Source organism: Chelonoidis abingdonii, chromosome 1, assembly GCF_003597395.2.
Source record: "Chelonoidis abingdonii isolate Lonesome George chromosome 1, CheloAbing_2.0, whole genome shotgun sequence".
In the NCBI taxonomy this organism is placed as follows: domain Eukaryota; kingdom Metazoa; phylum Chordata; order Testudines; family Testudinidae; genus Chelonoidis; species Chelonoidis abingdonii.
Genome location: NC_133769.1, coordinates 40,880,791 through 40,904,942, shown reverse-complemented (window position 1 = coordinate 40,904,942; position 24,152 = coordinate 40,880,791). Strand labels below are relative to the sequence as shown.

Sequence of the window (24,152 nt, the reverse complement as noted above, 5' to 3'; positions counted from 1 at the left end):
CATTGGAGGATTTTTTCATATCAGTGAAGCACCTTTGAAAGTTTCTAACTCGGTTCATAAATAGACTATGCAAAAATAAGCTGCTAGAATGACCCTCCTCTCTCTATTTTGATAAAAGCAAAACCTGATTTGAAAAGCTATTCAAGTAATTTTTCAATGGTAAAATATATTTAAGAAAATAAACTCTTATTTCATCATCTTCCATTCACACATAAGATTAAAGGGCAGGGCATACCTCTCACTCACAAATTCAGACTGAAGCACTTCAATCCTTTTTGTACTATAAGCTGGTGTTAGTAAGCCCTTATCCTAAACCTCCATCAAGCCCAACACAAGTGAGCCAAAGAAACAAAAAAAATAAATGTTTCTTGCATATGTCTTTTCCATAAAGTCCATGGAGAAAAAATATATTTTCCTTATTATTAAACTCTTATTTAACTCCTGCCATTAAAATAGAAGATACACCTCACCAATATCTATTTAGCTTTAATTAGCCATTGTAAATACAAAGGATATAAGTGCTCTGTAAAAATCACTGTGACATGTCATCAAACTCTTTTAGTGTTTCAAAAGTTGTATTGATCCATATTTAATTGATGAAGTTACAGCTAACTTTTTGTGCCTGGGTGCTCTTGGAGGTAAAGGTGTACTTTCATCCGATTTTTTTTTTATTATTCTATTTTGCAAACTAGTGAAAGGGGTGACGAAGCTATCCTGAAAGATCAATTTGTGGTATTACCAAAGCCTATGGTCTGTATTAAAATTCTCCATGCTCATGCAGTGAATTGCATTGTTAAGGGTTCCATTACAGTAGTACATGGACCTAACCAGATCCATGCAGCACTATATCTTTAGTACTCCACAGAACTCACTATTGCCCTTGGTTCTTCAAATGTTGCCATCATTATGTGCTTTGGGGTAGGTATGGAGAGTATTTCCCCTGCATCGGTTGGTGAATGAATACTGTTGTCTGTAAGGTTGGAAACCTCTTCCTCGTGATCTTCATACAGTGTATTGACGTTCAGCAGAGGGTGAGTAGGATTACGATTCAGTGCAGCTGTTGGTTCTAGTTTGACGTGGCTCAAGGTTGTATTTGTTGCAGCAGCAGTAGTTGTTGCTATGTGATTGTGATTGCAGGAGAGGTAAGTCCCAGCAGCAGGGACAGTTCTGCATGTCTCAGATGAGTATGGAATCTCTTTCTCATGATGTGGGATGACTGAAAGAAAACAGAATACAGAGTAAATCACTGGCTAGTCTGTTTTCCCCCACTAATCCACCACATAGCTGTATCCTGATCCCACAGAAGTCAACGGGAGTTTTGCCACTAATTTCAGTAGGAGAAGAATTGGGCCCAATACACAGGTTTTAATTGGACTGTGAGAAATCTAAGACTACTTCTTCATGAGAGCTTTGACTTTTGAAAATTCTTGTCCTAGATGCACATTACAGTGTGACTAACAAGTTTTGTAAATATCACTTAAAGCTACATTTCTAAGCATCCCCTATGTGAAATCATCCTCATTACACACATCATAAGTTGCTATTCTAAATGAAATAGCTCAACAATGTGTAATCAATAAATGTTTCTTTCCAGAACTTGCTCACTCAAAAGCATTCTTGGGTGGGGTTTAAGGTGGGCACAAAAGCAGCTGTTGTAATTATTTTGTACTCACAACTTAAAATATCCAAACGCTTGTTTAAATAAAGATAATTGAGACCAGAAACCCCCTGTAGCTTCAGGGAGTTGGAGTCAGAACAGGCTACTGGATTAAGAATGCTGTAGGAAGTCCTGCACACATATATTGGGGAGTTTGAAGACTCCAAAAAGGAGCATAAGGATTTGGAAATGACAGAAATTTTTAGATCTCAAATCACTTTTCTGCTGGGCAGGGAGGACACAGTAGTTGTCTGTCTGCTGAGGTCCAGAAAGGGGGGTGTTCTTCGCTTATAAGGAACTTAGAGCCATATCTTTAACACAAAGTTTTCTATAACTCCAATTGCATATTTCATCTTTTATATCGGTCACTTACAGTAAGAAACAAAATAGCTAGATATGGCGCCCATCACCATAGCATCTCAGCGATGCTTGAAATATTTGTCTTTACAACACCCTTCTGAGCATAGGCGCTGACTTTTATTTTTCCCCAGGGGTGCTCCACCCCGGCTCTGCCCCAAGGCCCCACTCACAATCCACCCCTTCCCCCAGTGCCTTCCCCATTCCCCAAACAGCTGATCGGTAGCACAGTGATTAGCTGTGGCTGGTGGGTGGTGAGCAGTCACAGAGTCAGCCCCTATGCTTCTGAGCTAGGGAAGTACTATTATCCACATCATACAGGTGGGGAACTGTGACTTGTCCAAGAACACACAGAAGACTGTGGCCAAGCTGAGAAATGAACCTGAGTTCCAAGAGGTGCCTTTCACACAGACCAGCCTTCCTTAAAGCCAAGTAAGACAAAGGAAAATTTAAATTCATATTAAGGATTACAACTCAACAATAACCTGAGTTTTCGAATCCTCAAGATTCAGGGCATAAGTCAGCCTCTAACAAAAGGGGAGTAGGAAGATTATTCTGTAACTGCCGTCTGCACAGTTTTGTACACCTTCCTCAGCAGCTGGCACTGGCTCACCATACACGGGATACTGGATTAGATGGAACACTGGTTTGATCTAGCATGGCAGTTCCTGTGTTACTGGAAAATGAGTGACGTAACTTACAATGAAGTAGAACAGAGAGATAGGAAAGGGTGGGGTATCCTGGGAGCCAACTCTTACCTCTTTTCCTGGCAAAAGTGGTGACATTTTGCATAAGGCCAAATTCAAAATTACGTGTAAAAATCTATTACTACTACAAAAAAAATCTGCAAAGCAGAAGGACATGTTGCATAGCTCTGCCTTGCCACAGCTCTACTATTCCTTATCACAGACCTATATCGAGAAATTCTGTCTAACTCATTTAAGAAGACTACTTGCCCTTATATTATCAGCTGCTTAGAAATTTAACAAGATAGAGCAAACAGATCAGGTCATCTTTGAGTTCAACCTACAGCAGACAGCTACTCCAAATTCTGGCCTGTTCAGTTTATTGCTGTTGAAATGGTACTGCAATGACATACTGTACCTTCGAGAGAAGAGGTGACATGAACTATGACATTTTCCTCTTGGTTTAAAAATCCACCTTCTTGGCTTTTGGATGTAGGCATTGAAGCAATGGCTTGAATCTCTGGCTTGGGTTTTTTACTGCTAAGTATATATGGGTGAACATCCAGTGAAAAGTGCCGTGTATGTTTTTTCTCATTGCCTGTGCTGGAGATGGTGTTTGACTCAGTTTTATGAGATGATGATTGCTGTGAGGTTTTTGAAGTGGACTCTATCAGAGGAGCGATAAGGCTATCAGTTGCTGTTTTCCTGCGCACTGGCTTCGGCTTTTCAGGTTTGTGGTTTTCAACCTTCATAATAGCTAACTGCTCTTTGAATGGCTGCGGAAGTGGACTGCTACTTGGGATCCATTTCATCTTCTTCCTAGGTCTCTTAATGACGAGCTGTTCACTGGCATCAATGTCTGCTGGATCGATACTGGGGTCTATAGTCTGAATCCCTGAATCACGCATCGTTGGTGTGACATCATGATTAGACTGGGCCAGCGCTGCCAGCAACTGGCGCACCACATTATCATACATCAGATCACTTTCATTTGTTATAAAATCCAAGCGGTTTAGGGATTTTATATGGTCTCGATTTTCATTGCAAAACATAGCTAAAATATTGATGTCACAGAACTGAGACTTTTGCCACTGTTTCTTGGTCTTTATTCCAACCTTGTTCAGTTTATCAAATATGAAATTAGACTTGCGGAATATGAAAAGGTGAACTAAGTTGATGAGAATGATCAAGTTCATAAAGCAGAGGAGGACAATGTCTACTCCAGCAATTATCCGTTGCAGCTGGACAGCTGGCAGCTTGCAGTTCACTCTGATGTGTAATTTGGAGCTGCTCGTTTTGTCAGGAGGCTCTCCTAGTGCACACGTAAACTCATTTTGCTTCTGCGTAGCATAGTAGGTGGATAAATATGTAATTGGTATAATGCTTAAAAATATGATAAATAAATGTCTTGCAAGATAAAGTTTAGCTAAAAAGTTACTTCGCCCTCTTCTTTCCAGGTATTTTTCAAACAAATTCTGCTCAGGGCTTTTTTCCTTTTCGGCATTCTCAATTATTTCTCTTTTTTCCCGCTCTGTGATCCCAGGGCCTTTGGATTGTATTTGTTTCTCTATTTTCGGTGCACGCCCTTCTGCTGCACGGTGGTAGCAGTTATCAATCTCCTGAAGCAAAAAATTAAGCTCAGAAGTCAGTCTGGTGGAGGCCAGAAACTCCCAGCCAAGAGCTGGAATGTACATTATGCCAGCAAAAGCCAGCAGTGCATAAGGAAGGAACTTATGCTCAAACAAGGAGGGCCAATGGCTGGCATCAACTCCTGGCAAGGCATCTATTAGTTCTGTCCAACAATATCCTCTGGCATACAAGGCTTGGTCACGGGTGAAGTTGTGGGGTGTGTAACAGTATATTGGCTCCTCTGTATAACAGAGAGAAAAGTCACTGCTGTGCATTTAACCTACAAAAGGAACTCTGTAAAATAAATATTTCAAATGATATCAATGTTCTTTTACTGTTTCTTTACATGGCCATCAAGGCCACAAAGATTTAATATTAGTTACAACCCATACTGCCCACACCCCGGGCAAAACTATCTGCTTGAAGAGCTTTAATAAACCTCAACTAGAAATGTTAAAAAAAAAAAAAAAAGTTTTATAAATTGCATGGGCTACCACTTCCAATGTAGAACTCCACTCTCAACTCTGGACAGCTAATGAACAGGATATCCTTAACCACTGTACAGCAACTGAGACTGTTATATCAAAATGACATGGCTTCCCCTATAGAAATAAGCATAATATATGACTCACCTTAGTGAAATATTTTTTCATTAATAAAGCCAAATTAGTTGTAGTTGAAGTCAATGAATCTAATCCTGTGAAAACTCACAGTAACAAGGACTATTGTACTGAACATGACAAAGAAAATTTAAACTTAATATCATCTAGATACTGGGTCAACTTCATCTCAAGTCTCTCTTTGATTTCAGTGGTGATACTTGGACAGATTATCTGTTGGTGTAACAGTCTATTTAGCATGGTAAATATTTAGTTTTACCTTCAGATATTTACTGTTAAAGATTTTTCAAGACTAACAATAAAATATTCTATAAAGTCTAGTGAAAGTTGGACTATTGTTACTTACTCTCAATGACACAATAATGACCTTGACCTAGACATGCTCTTAGAAGAGAAAGCATGTACTATATCCATGTCAGCTCAATGATATGCTCTAGAGAGTACTGGATATGGAGTAAATTTTTATAGTGTTCTGACAGGCATTACAAGAAGCAGTTGCTAAATCAGACCCACATTACGTAAATATTTTTCTTCTTGAACACAGAATGTGCCAAAAACACCAAGCTTGTTTCCATTATGAACACATAACCTGGGCTCTGGGAGCAACAGGATTAAAGGGTTTTAAGGATCAGTTAAGGCCGCTGGGTCTTTACAAATTGTAACACGCCTTGAGAGTTGTTTCATTTGGTATCAATGACTAACAATTTCCTCTACGGTGTTTAAACCCTTCCCCATAAATCACATGCGCAAAGAAGCTCTAATCTTTGCTGCAGCAGTAGGCAAAAAAAAGACCCCCACCTGCCAAATTTACTGAGCCTCGCAAGGGAAACTGAACAGTTCTCTTGTACTGTGGAAGTATCCAAAAGGCACATGAACATACTGGGTCTTCATGTAATCAAATCAGTGTAAGTTTCAGGGTTAGTTTTTAGGTGTTTTGTCAGGGACGGTTTGTGGGTTTGTTTTTTTTTGAAGCAATGCACAACAATAAGGATTAGTTTCTGAAGTACAACTAATCTGGGTGGAACAGTTACAGTAAATGCTACTAAACAACAATACAAAGTCAATTCATTTGATAAGTCTAATGAATTAGAATTAAGTACCTTTACAACAGAAAGCAAAACAGTATCTCAAAATGATTCAGTTCCAACCTTTCAGAGAGGGCAGTTTAAGAAGAGTATGTTAATGTTACTCAATTTCTCATTTAGACTCATTTTTAGGTGTATTTCCAGAGTCTCTTTACTCAAATATCTTTTCTGGTTGCATGAGCCCCAAATTCCAGCAATTAGAAAAAAATTCCAACTGCAGCATCTACCACCTGCTTCTACTAGGAAAACGCTCATTGGCTCCCTGGTTTTCGGCAATCATTATCGCATCCCATTACTGATCATGGGAGATGTGTGCCAAGAAATTCCAACTCGTGCCATCAGGGGGTTGGTTACTGTTACTACCTTACTGCTAAGGTTTCCCTAGAGATTCAGTAGGTTCCTATGGAAGAAAAGTTTCAGTTAAAAAAGTAGCATAGACACTGAATGCAGTTTCTTATATCCAGAAATATATTAAAAGATCTTCCATGCGCTAAGCCACACCTGTCAGCTCCAAATTAAGTTTCAGAGAAAAACAACTTCTCCTGTGGAAAAGTATGTGACCATTTCTCCTAGGTCACAGTACGTACTGTACCAGAAACATGCAGTCAAGACTGTATACAATTGCTCGCACAAAGCAATTGCATTTATTCCAGATTCATGCACCAGCTGGTGTTACGAAATAAATCAGGAACACCATTTTTTTGTTTTTCCACTGAGGCCCCACAATTAAGATAACTATTGCAATACTTCAACACAGAATTGCAATGCAATAAAAATAAACAAACAATCTCAATGAAAGGTCATAAACTTACCATTTTCATTGATGTGCATGCACCATGGATTGGGCACATATTTCAAACTTGGCACAAGGCGTGGTGTATAATCATTCTAGTATAATCTAGTATAATCATTTAAATATACTAACTGTCCGACTACGTATAGCACATAGGACAGAATGTAGAGAAAAAGAGAGGGAGACTGACCAGAATGACATTTGTATGTATTTCAAGAGTCATGGCAGGTCAATATCTAATTGGGCTTAACCCAGTCTAATTGGGTTCTCTGGAGTCTTTCCATTAATTTCAGTGGGCACTGGAGCAGGTGTAAAGTACTCTACAGGAGCAAATCTCTATAGATTATGTATAGGAGTTCTTACTCTACAACCATTTCATTCATACTGGTCAGAGAGAAAAATCTGAAGAGTTGCACTATGACGTTTGAACCAAACAGAGTCTCATTTACTAGAGATGACTTCAAATATGAGTTTCTCCTGTCGAGCAAAGAAAGTCAAAGTTCTCCTGGGGAAGTTTGCTAGCTCTTCCACTGTTAAATGCCTGTTTTTCAGCTGCTCTCACTGTATGGTGTGAAGTGGGAGTTTTGTAGTTCATTAGTTATTGAACACACCGTACTATTTTTAACTGGTGTTTTGTTTATTGATGTTATTTATTTAGGTTAATGTATTGTTTTACATATTTATTATTTTGACAGGCTTGCTATGAATAGTGATATAGCATTTAAATAATGAGGCACAGCACACACTCATGGTGAAATCCAGGCTCCACTGAAGTCAGTGGGAATTTTGCTATTGACTGCAATGGAGCCAGCATTTCATCCTCTCTCGGTACATTTTTAGCAAGGAATTAGCTATGTATACAACCTACTGATTGCAATGTTCTTATAAATGTGTTTCTAAAACATAAGAGCCACATAAGAGTGTACAATTAAACAGCATAGTTACACACATTCATGAAAGTCCATGGGACTACTCACACGCTTAGCATTATGCATTAAAGCCTTGATGAATCAGGGCCAGGGGGCCTAAATCTGCAACATGCTGAAGTCAGAGAGAGCTGAAGGCACTCAGCACCTCCACAGATTGCTTAGCACCTTGCAGAAATCAAACCCTTTTAGGCAATGCCACAGAAATATTCCATAATACAATTCCCTTAGGCTTCAGGGAACACTGAGAAGATCCAGTGCTTTAAACAGACATTAGTCACAATCCAGATTTACACATATGCATTAGGTACCACTGAAACACAGGCTTCTGCTACATAAGCCAGATGCGAAGCTTCATGAATTCAGCTGGTACAGAATACTATCATACAATGACAGGTCTATCATAAAGCAGTACAATACCATGCCACACACACAGTGCATCCACAATATATCACAGTATCAACATACATGCAATCAAACAGCCATAGACATGATCATCCACACTAGGTACATAACTCGGGAATAAATACGCAATAAGGCATGTAACCAAAGTATTTTATTTTAAGAAAAGTAACTAATTGTGTTTTTTTTTTAAAGTAATGTTTAAAGGAAAATGGCTCTGGATCCTCTTCTCTCTGGGGAAAAAAAATCATGTTACTCAGGTTAAAAAGTTCAGTCTAACGAAAAATTATATTACCTAACCAGATCTGTCTTCCCTGTCAATATTTTACAGGGAAATTATGTATAACTCTATTACTTCTGATATTATTTAAACAATTACTGGGTGAAATCCAGGTTCCATTGAAGTAAACGGCAAAACTTCCACTGACTTCACTGGGGCCATGAGCTCAACAGCAATATTTAAAGGACAGTTATGAAAAAATAAGCTCCACATAGGGACCAATTCCTGCAACAACTTACACACACAAGTCTTATTACATATGTAGTCTGACTTAACTCGGTGGGTAAGATTAAGCACATGCATAAGTGTTTGTAGGATCAGGTCCTAAGCTAGTTCTATAAATTCTAAGTATTATTACTATTAATAAAATAAAAAAGACAATAACTTTACCTTTATTTAGCAGTACTGTCCTTCACTTCAGACTGTAGGCTCCATGCCTGATGATTCAGTTTGTCTTCCTGAGGCACAATTTCCCCCACGATGAGAAAGCGTAAGTACTGACATTTATTCTCCTTTTTTCTAGATCCAGTCGGCCTGTTTAAAAAGAAAAATAATTGAAAAAATAAAATCAAGAAAAGGGACTACCCTATTGTTCACAAATGTCCCAGATTCTACATGCCTTACCCATAACTGTGTATGATGTACATAAGCAGTCTTTATGTTTAATAGCCAATAGGCTACCCACACAGATAGGTACAATGAAGGTAAATAAGGGTGGCAGAAACAGGACCAATATTTATAATTGTATCTTCTCATGAAGTGTTGATTCTCTATTTACATACATTTCAAGTCCTACAGCATAGTCCTACATTATCACTACATAATTAACATACACACAAAGTTATTTGGGAGAGTATTTGCTACAAATTATTAACTACATATAATAGACATTACCTTTTCTAAAATTAACTACACAACACATGCTAAAATTCACTTACCAGGGAATGAGGCGTAAAGGCCTCAACAGTGCCTTGTAATGCCTCCCCCAGGGGAAGAGAAATATTTTTATCTGGGTCCTCATTGAAACGCGGAGGCCCAGAGTGAGAGAATTAGTTCAGAAATAGCAACTGTTGCAGTAGGGGGTGTCAGAAATTCCTAGTTGAAAGCCCCTAGACTGCTTCCTATGGGGAGACATTTTTCAATAATAAGCTATCATCCAGTATGCGATGACCATGTTGCAAGATGATAATATCATTGTACAGAGATGTTCCATAGTGATGTACTGTTGCATCCCACTTCAACCGTTTCCTCCTGTGCTATACAGAACTCTGTGAGGAAAAACAGATATCTGGAGGAAAGTGACATGGCTTACCCTCATAACCACATGTTTCTGTACTGTGATCTTGATTTCCATGATGTAAAGCTTTAAGGGACAATATCAGGTCAGTTAGAAGGCAAGTTTAGGTTTTGGAGAATGACCAAAATGTAATCAGTGAAATTCATCCTATACACAGGGCCCCAAAGAGAGACCTGTGCACTGTTTACTTTTCAATTTAATTAATGAGGAATTAAATGGTGGACAGGCCTTCTGCCTGGAGATGAATTTCACTCAAAGTGAATAAAGAAATATTCCATGAAATAAAAAAAAAAAATTAAAATATTTTTTAGCAATTTAAAAGTTCCTCTCCAGTGATCAAAAGCCCAAAGCAACCGTATAAACACTCAAGCCCAGATCCCTAAAAGCTATTTAGGCATTTAGCTCCCATTGAAATCCGTGTTGTGAAGACCAAGACTGTAAGAGAGTTCAAAAAAGAACTAGATAAGTTCATGGAGGATAGGTCCATCAATGGCTATTAGCCAGGATGGGCAGGGATGGTGTCCCTAGCTTCTGGCTGCCAGAAGCTGGAAATGGGTGACAAGGGATAGATCACTTGGTGATTACCTGTTCTGTTCATTCCCTCTAGGGCATCTGGAATTGGCCACTGTCGGAAGACAGGATACTGGGCTAGCTGGACCTTTGGTCTGACCCAGTATGGCCGTTCTTATGAAGATACATTAATAATCATCACCACAGAAATACCTATAAGTAACCTGTGCTTGTGCATGAAAAGCCAAAGTGAAATGAACTCTGACCATAAAGTAAAACTGGCTATATACAACCTGGTCTAACTGCACAGTCTAAGCAGGTCAAGCACAAAAAATAAACTGCATAAATGGTGGAAATATCATATTATATTCATATTTATCATGATCAGAAGTGTCAAAGTTGGCTTGTATCAGATGCTTTTTTGCCCAGGTATAACTCAAAAATAGTTGCAGTATAAAAAAGAAACAAACATGTCAAAAAATGAGCCCATAAGGTAGTTAAATATTTGTAATCTCTTCTAGTAGGTTGTTGGGGTTTTTTTGGAAGGTGAGATGGAAGACCCTGGACTATTGCCCTTTAGAAAACAAGCTGCCCTGTATGTAAAAAAAACTGGGTTTTGCAAAATGTCAGTGTAGAGCCATAAGAGTGTCATCACATAGCATCACAATCCCACTGTAGATGCCTCTTGCCCTCCTGAACTGGTCCACCCACTCCATCAGCTATACGTATTGCAAAGAGGCCATGCTTTCCCTCCCAACTGGCTTCCTCAAACCCCTGAAGCCTGCAAATGGTGAGCTTCCCACAACCCCTAAATGGATCCCACTCCTTCATTAAATAAAATAATCACAAGTGATGACTTAAACATGTCTTTAGATGGCTCTGCACTGACAGTGCCCTAGGAATAGTGGTTGGGCTCCAACCCTCAGGACCTTAACATTGACTGGGACTTCTCAGAGGATTGGCCGAAATGCTGCTCTCTCAGCTTCCTAAAGTCTGTGTGATGGCCACTGGGACTGTAAGAAAAGCTGCTACCATAGTGCTATTGGAGGATTGTACTTCCAAATTCAATACAAGCGCATACATATGGGCCTGATCCAAAATCCAGTCAGCCAATGGAAAGACTGCCTCTGAGGCCTTTGGATCAGGCCCTGTTTGATGCAAAAGAAATCTCCAAGGGAATCATATCAGTCTACTAAATAATATGCCACCAACAATAACATTTACACATATTTGACTTTTAACTCATGCACCACACAGATCTTAATGCTGACAATTCAGTTGTGAGGCTGATTCTTTCTGCAGCCTTTTTCAGCCTCCAATACATATGGGCTGAGATTTTCCCAGGATATCTGGATGCCGTTCTCCTTAAAGTTAATGGTAAATAAGGCTTCCAAAGCCCTCAAGTGGCTTTAAAATCCAAGTCTATGAACTTCCCGGAACTTCAGTCATACTCCCAATATTATTTAACCATGTTTTCCTCTTGAATAAGACTGAGTAAGGCAGCATCTAACAAAACAGATAACTTAGGTCACTGTGAATTCCTTCAGGTGTCTGTAAGTGCATGTTAAACTTCACCTCATTCACACTTCAGTCCTCAACAGCATGCATCTGACACACAGAGATCCCATGAGAAAAACAGGATGCTCATGTCTCCATGCATTCTCTGAGAACTAGAAGCCAGGACAGATAACTGCACGTCACTTCAAGAAATATTGTATGTGATCTTTACACTATTCCCTTGAATTGTTTTTTGATTGTAGAAAACAACTCTACTGGATAACTATGCCTTGCCTCTTGAGTTAAGCTCATGACAGGCAGGGGGGTGCACAAGGGGGTAGAGAGCAGGGGCATGGACATCCTTGCCCCAATAATTGGCAGAGGCCCAGAGGGCCCTGAAACGCCCTTCCAAAAGCAATCAAATTTAAGTTTCTGCGCATGCCCCTGAGGACAGGCCAGCCTGCGTCTATCCTTTATTTGTAAGGCCCTGCCAAATTCACGGCCACGAAAAACACATCATGAACCGTGAAATCAGATCTCCCCTGTGAAATCTAGCTATTGGAGGGGCAGGGCTGGGGACACCCCAGCTGAAGGTTCCTACTGTTCACTGGGCTCCAGCTGCTAGTCCTGACGGGGCTGGGGAGAGACAGGGCTTCCTCTTCCCCTGCAGGGCTGCTCCTGAGGGGGAGCTCAGACCCACCTCTGGGTATCTTCCCCAGCTGCAGGAAGCTCCATGGATGCTGTCAGCTCTGAAGGCTCCCAGCAGCATGGGGGAGATCAGACCCACCTCCACCTCCCTGAATCTCCCCTGGCTGCGGGAAGTTTTGTGGCTGCTGCCTTTGGAACCCAGCTCTGAAGGCAGTGCAGAAGTGAAGCAATTCCACAACATCCCTACATCAGCTTTGTGACCCCCCCATGATGCACTTTTGGGTGGGACCCCCACGGTTACAACAGCATGAAATTTCAGAGGTAAACCTCTAAAAATGTGAAACTGACCAATTTTAAAACCCTCTGGCCATGAAATTGATCAAAATGGACCATGAATTTGGTAGAGTCCTATTTATTTGGGAACTATCTTTAACCTTTAGGTGAAATTTCCGCCAGAGCAGTGAGCCTACAAAAGACTCTAGGTACCATTTATATCCTGTATAAGGTCCGGATACTACAAAACATGTAAGCATGTGCTTAAGCCCATTGCTACTCCTCTCATCCTATTTGCTGAATCAGGGCCTAAGGGTCTGTAATAAGTAGAACTTAAGTGGGGCCAAAACACTTGTGGGACAAATTTCTGCCCTTAATTATGCCTTCATGTAACCAAAACAGAATCTGGCCCTGTACTCTTAGCAATAATAATTAAAAATATAGTTTTTTGCACTTTACTGCCATACACTGCTCTAGGTGTAACCAGAGAGAATTTTGAAAATAAACACATAAATTAAAAGCCACTTTATACATACGTCAGATGACTTGAGTATGTGTAATATACACTGCCCACATCTTGAAACAAGAATATTAGTATGAGAAGTTGATCAGAGATACCAAAAAAGAGAACCTAATTGTGTATTAAATAAATCCTCAACAAACAAGATTTAAAACATACTGTAGATAATGAAATGCATCAAGAGACATTGAACTCATGTAGAAACTGTACTACACAGTGAAATAAGCATCATTTATGCAGAAATGATTACATATAAAGAATTAAAACGTAAAACTTGAACTGACTCATCAGTCATTTAACTTACTGTCTCCTTCCATTACTTCCTCATGAGAATTTTCTAGCAGAAGGGTGGTAGAAGGCTGAGCTAGGTAACTGCTAAGAGATATAGAAATACAGTATTTGTGAGCAATGTTTGGTATTTGAAGGCATCAATTTATAAATTTAATAAGAAGGCCAACAGCAGAGCTGGGCTTTTTGACCAAAACGGAAATCAACTGGCTGCCAATGTTCTGCTTTATTAGAAGTATTTAACAGCTTTTGAGGGGAAAAATGAACATGTGATAGTTGACTATGATATGAAAATTATCATTCACTGTGACGGGAAAACACTGGGTAGTGTACATTATAAGAAAATTAATGTGATTTGGCAATTCTTGGACTGCATCATTAACCCTAAAGCTTTCTTTGATCATTCAGAAATCAAACATTTCAACACCTTGATATTTAAAATGGAACATAACATTTGCAACAATGCATTCATTCCCTTTGGAGCCTACACTTCAGCTCCTTACTCAGAAAATCTCCCACAGACATCAATGAGAGCATTGTCTGAGTAAGCAGCACAGCACCGGACCTGACCTGTTCAATGGAGAATTTTTCTTTATAATAAGGAAAATAAAACAATACACACAAACTAAGCAGTTAAGAGCAAGGACCAAATTCCTCCCAATCTAAAGTAGGCTGAAGAACTTAGTGTCTGGGAGGATGAGGCAACAACACCATAAGTATCCTCACCCTAAATGCAGAATCACTGTCCTGACAATCATATTGCAGCTACCCACAGAACAAACAATTTCGGCACCTGCCAATGAAGAAAAGTATTCTGCACAGATTATCCTCTGGGCATGTACATTTCTACCTCGGATGACCTATTTGTGGTGAGCTTCAGGTCCGTGGGTTTCATGGCTAAAGACAGGAGGAACTGAAGGGAGAGTTAAAACAGCACTGGACACAAAATGATGCACTTCAAAGTCAGATTTAATGTTATATGTGTAATTCAAGCTTCCAACACTGATTCTAGACATTGTAAAAGGGACCTACATATGGAAATGTGTGTGTAGCGCATCCAAACATTTGGGACTCTTTAAATCTAGATCAAAACTTCACAGCTCTGACCTGTCTCTAGAATGGGAGAAACAGAACATCAAATCCAAAACAACTGCTGAATTTTGGGGTAGAGTGGATTTGGTTTGATTCTGGATTAGAACTGCATGTGTGCTCTGTGGTTACTGTACTAATGTGTAACTAAATGAAATTTTGTGGTGGCTTATCATTTCTTTACATATTCTTCCAAGAAGGATGCAAAAGGTAGGAGCAATAAAATTCTGGTTCAGTAAGAAAAATTGAAAAACCCCTAGTAATATGAACATACTAATCCACTAGGCTCTGACATTTCTAATATGGAAGGCCATCAATAAATAATGTATAAATTGCACAAGTGACACCATAAAATTATAGGCTCACAGCTTGCTTCTAGGCTGTCTGGCATCTTGTACAGTCATTTTCACTGGTACAAAGTGGGGGCACATTTCCTCCATTCACACACCAGTGGTAGTGTTCTAAACAAGAGTGGTGTACTGAACACTATATTGAAATTCTAAACTATCACTTGAAATGCTCAGGGGTTTTCCTGGTCCTGCTTGCAGGCTAGCAGGATCTGTACAGAAGCATGCGATTCTGAACCTAGCACCAACTGGTCTGCAGGCAGCCAGCCCAGTGTAAAGAGGGCTGAGTTGTGCCTCTCTGTTTTGGGGGATAGCCTGCTTTCTCTCTGTTTTTGGATTCTTGTGTGTTATTCTGAATTTTAGGAAATAAAAGTAGTGTTTTGCTGCAGGGTGGCAGTGTGAGTATTTATGTTTTTATCTCTCTCTCTCTGTGTATGCCATGAACATATAACAAGGTGCTGGACAGCAAAGAATCAGGCCTGTGTGTATGAAGCGTTACGGAACGAAAAACGGAAGGGTTTCTGACCCTTTGAAGGGTCATGAACAGACATGTACCATGCAAGGAGATGCATATGCAGTTGACTGTGCACTGGAGACTGGTGTATTAAACTCTCTTATTAACATGACTAGGGACATCTTTGGTATTTTGACAGAAATACAAATACCTTTGACAATAAAGGAAAGAGTTCAAATATGCACAGATGGTAGCTTTCATCTTAAATTAAAAAAAAATATATCATCCTTTTGTTGTCCTTAAGTTTTAGACAATAATTCCTGAAGGAAAACAGTGAATAAAAACAAGTAAATTCCTCTGGGCCTACCAGCTCTGTGCATTTGGACTTGTTATCCTCTATAAATTACCTTCAACACCACTGGAGCCGACTCCTTGAGACCTCGCTATTGTATGAATCCTTGTAAATGAGGCTTTAAGCCCTGAAATTTTAGAAAACAAATCTTGGGTTCAACTTAAATTCAGATCTGAACCCATTCAGTCAAAGAATTATAGGCCAGTCCTGCTCCCATTAAAGGCAAAATGCCCGCTGATTTCCAATGGGAGCAGAATCAGCATGTGAGATGCAATTTTTCTAGGGCTGGGATATAGGGGTCAGAGATGGGGAGAGGGCTCATGCAAATCCCTTGGACTCTCTCTCAAACTCCTAGATTTTTTTTGCTAGCGTAATAGCCGAGTATCTTTCTTAGAGGTCTTCGTACCCTCACTGTGGTTATCGTGTGCCAGCCATAAACATGCTATGTATAGCTGTTGACTCAGCCTCTGGGGAGCTTGCTTTCTAGGAATCATGCTATTTTATTTAAAAAAAATTAAAAAACTGGTAAGTTCAGTAACAACACTGTAAAATGGACTATATGTGAGCAAGTGTCCACAGGTCTCTCCTGAAAGATGTCCTGAAGAGCATAAGTAAAGGGTGAATTTCACCTCTTTGCAGAGGGTCAGCACAAGAACCATGGTATGCCCCACGTAAGCCTTAACTTATGCCCTCAAAATGAAATCCTGGCCCCAATGAAGTCAATAGCAAAACTACCATTGACTTCAAATGTGGTCAGGATTTCACTCTCAAAATCGTATTGGGCTTACAGAGTACAGAGAGGCCTCATAGTGTCCCTCTGCACAGGGGTGAATTTCACCCAAAATGCATTCCCATCTAGTAGTGAAGTTTGGGGAGGAAATTATTTTCTCTCTCTATAGATTTTGTTTACATTACAGTTTCTTACATCTGGCAAACATAGACTGTCATTTCAGTTGATCTTTGACACAAAGTCAGGAATAAAAGTTCATAAAGAGTGACAGCAAAGGTACCTCTGATGGAAGAAAGGCTCTTCCATATTTAAAACAACACGTAAAATATGAAACTCACCTACACTGTGGTCTTATTCATGGAGTTAACATAAGACTTAGTTCAGTGCCTGGTGAACTACTAAATCCTTCTTTACTTGTTAATACAGTTATTAAAACAGTAAATCATATTCTTAATTTCTCAGTGGTGATGTAAAGATAAAAGCACTCGGGTACCAGGGCAATCAGTGTGGAATAAACTGCCTAGATAAACAAAGAGAAAGTTATGTTAACTTAAACAAGCATTTGGCTTATGAAATAAATACAGTATTATCATCATAAACTAAGGCTCTCTTTACTTTACCCATCAGGGAAGTATAGTACACATTAACTCATGCTGCAGAGATAATGATCTTTAAAACCGGAGATGGATTATTGCCTTTTAAATAATTCTCTCTGTCATGACATTTTTTGTTTGTCTTGTTATCTAAAGTATAATTGTGCTTGTCTATATTCACTTTCTAGGCCAACAAGGCATGGGCTGATGCTGGGAAACTCAAGTTTTCTCCTGGTGTATTCCCTTTTCCAAGTCACTTGTATAGCACAAGCAAGCTGTCCAGTCAAGCGGATGCTACTCCACATGCTCCACTGGATTTCACAGACACTGTTGACTCCTATTTACTCCTTGTTTGGTCCTGCATGCATAAGCACTGGGGTACAGAAGGGATATGAGAGGTTCAGCTGCACACCATATACTAGTCATACAGACCCTTCCTACACTAAGAAAGATATGTTGCAAGAAACCATTGCTCTGAGCTCACCACACCATACTTGCATAACACCCTTAATTACATACACTGCACTCAAGTGTTTTACAAGTACTGGTTGCATAAGCCTGGATAGATCTGCCCATAAGTTTCTTTTTGTTTAGGAAGATTATATTGGCTTTAAGTGGCTTTCCATGGATATTACTATTTACAGGAATTAAGATTCATAAGAAGTATCAGTTCTTATTGTTTATTCTGACACAATAACTTCTGAATTCAAGGCACAAAGCAGCATTTGGGAAGCTGCCATGGTATTTGCGATAGAGATACAATAACAAAAATCACCCCATTTTTGCCAGCAGAGTTTGCTTTTTCTGTATCTACTATCTAATTTGCCAGAAGGAAGGGCCGGTGCAAAGATATTTTGCACCCTAGGCGAAACTTCCACCTTGCACCCCGCCACCCTCAGAGCATCGCTTATTATAAACTTTCAAAAATGAATACTGCATAATGTGGCATTGTTCATTAGAATTAATACATATTCGGTTTGAAAATTTATTAATGTCATTATTTAGTCTACATATTTAATGAAAATAAATGAATAACCTGACAGAATGTGGGGCTGGCTGGCTTTGGGCACACAGGTGTGGCAGGGGTTGGATGGAGACAGGGGAGTATGGGGCTGGCTGGCTTTGGGCAGGGGGTTGTTGCAGGGGCTGGATGCGAGCAGGGGGTATGGGGCTGGCTGGAGGCAGGGCAGTGGGGGTAGGGCTGGCTTGGAGGGCAGGGGGGAACCACCCCTCAGCACTCACCGGTGGCGTGGCTGGGGTTGCATCTCTGCACTTCTCCCCACCGGTGAGTGCAGGCCCGGCCCTCCTGCAAAGCTCACGGGAGTGGGGGCGGGGCAGGGCTGAGCAGGGGTGGGGGCCCTGGGGAAGAGTCGGAGCAGCGCAGCGCCCCTGGCGGCCAGAGGAGCAATGACATTACTTCCCAGCCGGCCGGAGCTGATCAAAGCTGCAGCATCCCCTCGCACAGTGGCAGGAAGAGGTTCACACGTTTAGCCGGCTCTGGGTGAGCATCCCAGACATTCTGGCCACCGCTTTTTGGTGCCCTCAAATCTTGGTGCCCTAGGCGGCCTCCTAGTTTGCCTAGTGGTTGCACTGGCCCACCCAGAAGGTATGGAGAAGCATTCAAAGCAAAGAGCATAGTTAGACTTTGGAAACTACAGTGACAGTGCGTGGGTAAAGAATAATACAAGCATCAGGAAGCAGGGTATGTCCTAATAAATACACTTAGCAATAAGGCATGTATTCAGCAGGACGAACATCATTAGTAAACACAGTGTAGCAGGACTAACATCATTAGTAAACACAATGTACAATCTCTCTGAACAAGTGGAATTTCACTAGGAAGTCTGAGTAAATAGAGCCTTGGTAATAAAAGAGCTAGGGTCTAATCCTGCTCCTATTAAAATTAATGGGAGTTTTGCTACCGATTTCTATGGGAGCAGGACTGAGTCCTTAGTAATTAGAAGCTCTGATCCTGAGTTGTTAGCTCCCAAAGAGAAGACAATTTTATACACCAAATCCAGGATGAGCTTACATTATAGTTTTATGCTAAACAGGATGTGGGGCTAAACAACCAGTGGGGCCCCTTGATGATCGAGATACAAAAGGGGCGCTTAAAGATGACAAAGTCATTGTGGAGAAACTAAATGGATTCTTTGCTTCAGTCTTCACGGCTGAGGATGTTAGGGAGATTCCCAAACCTGAGCTGGCTTTTGTAGCGCCACGTGACAAATTGAGCGAGACTGCTTCACAGATTAAGTCAGGGCGTTTTGGAATTAATTATAAACTCAACATTAACAGAGTCACCGGGACCATTGATGGCATTCACCAAAGAGTTCTGAAAGAACTCAAATGTGAAGTTTGAGGAACTTATTAACTAAGATGTTAACCTGTCCTTAAAATCGTCCTTTGAGTACCCAATGATGGAAGTTAGCTAATGATTAACACCAATATTGTAAAAAGCGGCTCTAGGGTGATTCCCACGGCCACATTACAGACTGGTAAGATCTAACGTCCCACGGGTACTGGGCAAATTAGTTGACAACAATAGTTACGAATAAAATTGTCAGAACACATAGAAAAACCAATTTGTTGAGCAATAGTCAACATGGGGTTTTCTGACCCTAAAGGGAAATCACGTCTTACAATCTATTAGAGCTTATCTTTGAAGGGGTCAACAAATATGTGGACAAGGGGATCTGTGCGACAACAGTTATACTTAAATTTTCCAGAAAGCCCTTTGACAATGGCCCCTCACCAAAAGGCTGTTTATGTAAATTGAGCCTGTCACAAGAAAATTATCACCGTATAATTAAGCCTCTTTCCCAAATCTGGACCTTAGCGCCATCCAAAATCTGGTGTCTTAGCATGAACCTCCAAGCCGCCTTAATTACCAGCTTGGATCTTATCTCGGCCTGCCACCAGACCAGAATCAGTGCCTGGTACACTTGCAGCCCCTGCCAAAACCTTCCCTGGGGGAATCCCAAGACTCAGATGCCTTTGAGTCTCCAACAAAGGGAAATAAACCACTTCCCTCCTCTTCCCTCTCCCGCCCAGAACTTTCCATTCTCTGGGCCTAACCTAGAGTTAGTAGTGGATGCCAAATCTCTTGTAATCACAATCAAGAAACAGCTCTCTCCTTTCTTCCACAAAGAGACAAACCCAAATACAAGGTAAACAGAAAAGCAGTCTCTCTCTCTTCGCCCGTAGCCTTCTTCCCGCTCCTGGGACACTAGAGCAGTTAAACACAGAGCGCTAGGTTTCCCCCCTCCGAGCTTTCCGGTTTGTCCTAACCAGAGAAACTGCAACAGGTTTATTAAAAAGAAAGCTTTAATATTAAAAAAGAATAAGAACATCAAGACACCAAATTATTCTCTGCATCAACGATTGACAATACAGGGCTATTGCTTATAAGAAAATACATGAATTAACAGTCCTAGATTCACAAGATATCCAACTATGAAAACAATTTCCAGCCAAGTTACACACATAGTAAATACACCCAAAACAAACATAAAAGACTATATAGTTTTCTACCTTACTTACAAGTTGGACACAGAAGATTAGAAGAAGAACAGAAGCTTCTCATAGCTGAGAGATTAAACAAAAGACCCAGCAGTCCCAAAACTTCCCTCACCGTGACTTTTAAAATATCCGGCCGTTTTCATGATGTCCCTCTTGGTCAGCGTGTTGGTCCCTTGTAAATCCTTTTAAGCGTAAAAGAAACATTAACCTTAAGACATCTGTTAGACACATGGCGATTAAAATGCGGAAGCGTCCCTTTCATAGATTGCAGACTGGTTTAAAAGACAGCGAATAAAGCAGATAGGACTTAATGCGTAAAAATTCTGCAGAATTGAGAGCCCGCGAATAGTGGTGTTCCCTAAGGGTCATCTTGAGACCCAATCCTATTCATTTACCATAAATGATCTGGAGAAAGGGTGGAGACAGTGAAGACTATCGGCGGTGGGCAATGTTTGCACCAGTGATTACTAAATTCTGCCTCAAGATAGTTAAGACAAAGCAGAACTGTAAAGAAATCTTCAAAAAGAAGCCAACAAAACTATATGTGATTGCGCGCAACAAAATGCAAATGAAATTAATGCCTGAGATAAATCGTTAAAAGTAATGCCTTTTTTGTGTGTTTACCACATTGGAAAAAGAGATACCCCAACGATACAACAAATATGATGCCCGGCTAATTAGCTACAATCGAGCCAGCGAAAAAGATACCTTGGAGTCAATCGTGTTCTCTGAAGATGTCCTGCCCAGCTGCCTGCAGAGCGCAGCTCAAAAAGCAAACAGGAGTTGGTAATCTTTAATTAATTAAAAAGGGATAAGAATAAGACTGAGCAAATACATTATTGCCCTTATATAAAAGTCCATGGTACGCCCACTAATCTTGGAATACTGTGTACAGATGTGGCCTCCTCACCTAGAAAAAGATATATGGCACTAGCAACAAGGCTTCAGATAAGCGGCAACCTAAAATGATAGAGCCGTTTGGAGAGCAGCCGTCCCGATATGAGGAAAGCATTAAAGAGGCTGGGAGGAATAGGACTCTTCAGCTTGCCCGAAAAAGAGGAGACTAGAGGGGGGGATGATGATAGAAGGTATATAAAATCATGAGCCATGATGTTGAGAAAATGGGATAAGGAAAAGTTATTACTTTATTCCCAAATACCAAGAACTAGCGCGGTCATCAAATGAATTAACAGGCAGCAGGTTTAAAACTAATAAAAGGAGCTTCTCCTCACGCAGCGCACTGTCAAGCTTGTGGAACTCCTTACCGGAGAGAGTTGTAAAAGCCTATGACTATAACAGGCCTTTAAAAGGGAACTGGATAAATTATGGTCGGCTGAAGTTCCATAAATGCTATTAGCCAGGTATGGTTAAGGAAAGTGTGTGGTTTGTCCCTTGCCTACTGTTTGTCAGAGCGATTGGAGACGGATGGGCAGGAGCAGAGATTACTTGATCATTGCCTGTTGCCGCTCACTACCTCTGCGGGCCACCTGGCCATTGGCGCCTTTACTTGGTTCGTTTTACGACAGATACTGGCACCTATTATCGCACCTGCGTCGACCCGCGTGACGAGCAGGCCTAGAGCTCAACCCACTCAATATTTTCCATCCAGAGGTCTATCCCCCCCGTCCGTCGCTTTCTGGTTGCAGCATCTGAGCACCCAATATGGGGAGACATAATCTGTTTCTATTCAGTGATGACCTCAGTTACAGAAGACGAAGCTGAACACCACTCAAGTGCGCGAACAGGCAATTATGTGATAGAAAAATTCTCCAGGCTATGACTGAGCACTAGTCCTACAATGCAGCAGTTGCTCGAGTGTGTACGCGTAAGGAAAGCCAAAGATCAATGGACGCTCGTCGTAGGAGGAGAGGGAAGGGCTCAGCTATCCCACAGTCCCCGCATCTCCGAAAAAGCCATTTGCATTCTTGGCTGAGCTCCCATATGTCTGTAGGGTCAACACGTTGTCCGGGGTGGTTCAGGGTGTATCTCATCAATTTTATCCCCACCCCCGTGCAAGAAAGCGGAAAAAAATCGTTTGTTGCTTTTTTCAATGTCACTGTTTGTCTAGCTGCTTCTGTGCTGGTAGAACGGTGCTGGGGCAGTCTGATACAGCAGATCCTCTCCCCTCCCTTCCTGGGTGGCAGATGGTACAGTGCAGTTAGGACTGGCGTAACTGTCCTCGTCATCAGCTGTGGTTGCTCCTGGCTGGCCTCAGGTGAGGTCAGCGGGGGCCCTAGGTTTAAAAATAGGAAATGAGCTCCCGGTCATTTCCGGCGTATGGTAATCAGAACGGCATGGTAACGTCCTATGATATGATCATTAGAGTGGGTGAGCTTTTATTCTCCCTCCCGTCCTTTTCTGTTTTGTTTTTCTGTGTTTTGGAGCATCTGAGCAACCCAGTGACACCACTGGAGAGCAGAATGTGGCCCATTTTCCCAGTATAATATAATGGTGTCCTTTGTGCTGAGAGGCAAGGTTTGTCCTGTCTATTCTTTTATCTTTCTTTGGACCAACTTCTGATGGAGGAAGGTACAAGGCTTTCAAGCTACATAGAGCCCTGCATAGCTTGAAAGCCATACCGCCCACCAACAGAAGTCAGTGCAATAAAAGATTACCTCATTCATATCCTGAACACAGCTACAACTCCACTGCAAAAACTGCTTTTAGCATAAGCTACAGTTTCGTGATCCCAAGGTGAACTTAGCATACAGAGTCTGTGATTAGACTCAAATGATTTTGGTTTTGGTCTATCTGAAAAAGTTGTCTGACTCTTTTAAGGATACAGACTGCCCCTTCCACATATAAATCTTCCCAAGGGTAAAATATGTTCCACAAGTTGCAGAGATAAAGGCAGATTTTCCCCCGCAGGGAGTGCAGTTTAAGCCAAAAGGGAAAATGAAGGATTTATGTCAGTAAAATCAGCTGCTCCACTAGATTCACATGCACTTGTCTGCTTATCCTTGCAGAGTGACATCCAGTCTGAGAATATCTCAGCCTCCCCTCCATTAATCACATGGTTCCCTTTGGAACTCTTTCTCTGAAAGGACTATAAACATGGAGGTAAGTTACTGCTCTTTTCACCAGTAAGTCGTGCATAGATTTCTACTGGGAAATCCACATTATCCAAAGGGAAATTATCAAACTCCTCCCCCTTCCTCAGAAGGTTACCTCTAAGACCCACAAAGCCTGCAGATGTTACACAGAAGGGCACTTGCAGTACAGAAGTAACATGCTACAGGTAGGGTTCCCCCTTCTACAGGGCTGGTTGAGGTTCTGCCCTATTTTGCTTCCCTCCATACCAAGCAGAGGAAGAGAGAGTCTAAAGCCCTTAAAGTCTGTGGTGATGATTTTCAAAAATCACTAGTGATTTTGCATTCTCAATATGAGTGACCTTAAAGGGGGCTAGTTTTCACCACATTTAGCTGTATGGAGTGGAGATCCATCAACGTCATGAAAAAACTTGCGCAAATACAGACTGATATCATCTTCCTTTCCAAATGCAAATGGATGGACATCATACCAAATGGACTAAAGGTAAAAAATCCACTGCTATCTACATACTACACAGACCACAGTGAGAGATTATGCCATACTCTA

At 40.9% G+C, this 24,152-nt stretch overlaps 1 protein-coding gene across 1 annotated transcript in view; it reads right to left on the bottom strand.

The window, feature by feature from the left end:
* Window positions 1–837: 837 nt before the first annotated feature.
* Window positions 838–24,152, bottom strand: part of PANX2 (pannexin 2) — a 33,819-nt gene continuing 10,504 nt past the window's right edge. The window contains exons 2-3 of the mRNA XM_032769386.2: window positions 3,119–4,570; window positions 838–1,216 (exon numbers count right to left, since the gene is read on the bottom strand). Coding sequence (XP_032625277.1) covers window positions 852–1,216; window positions 3,119–4,570 — 1,817 coding nt within the window. The 3' untranslated portion in view covers window positions 838–851. The remainder of the gene's footprint in view (window positions 1,217–3,118; window positions 4,571–24,152) is intronic.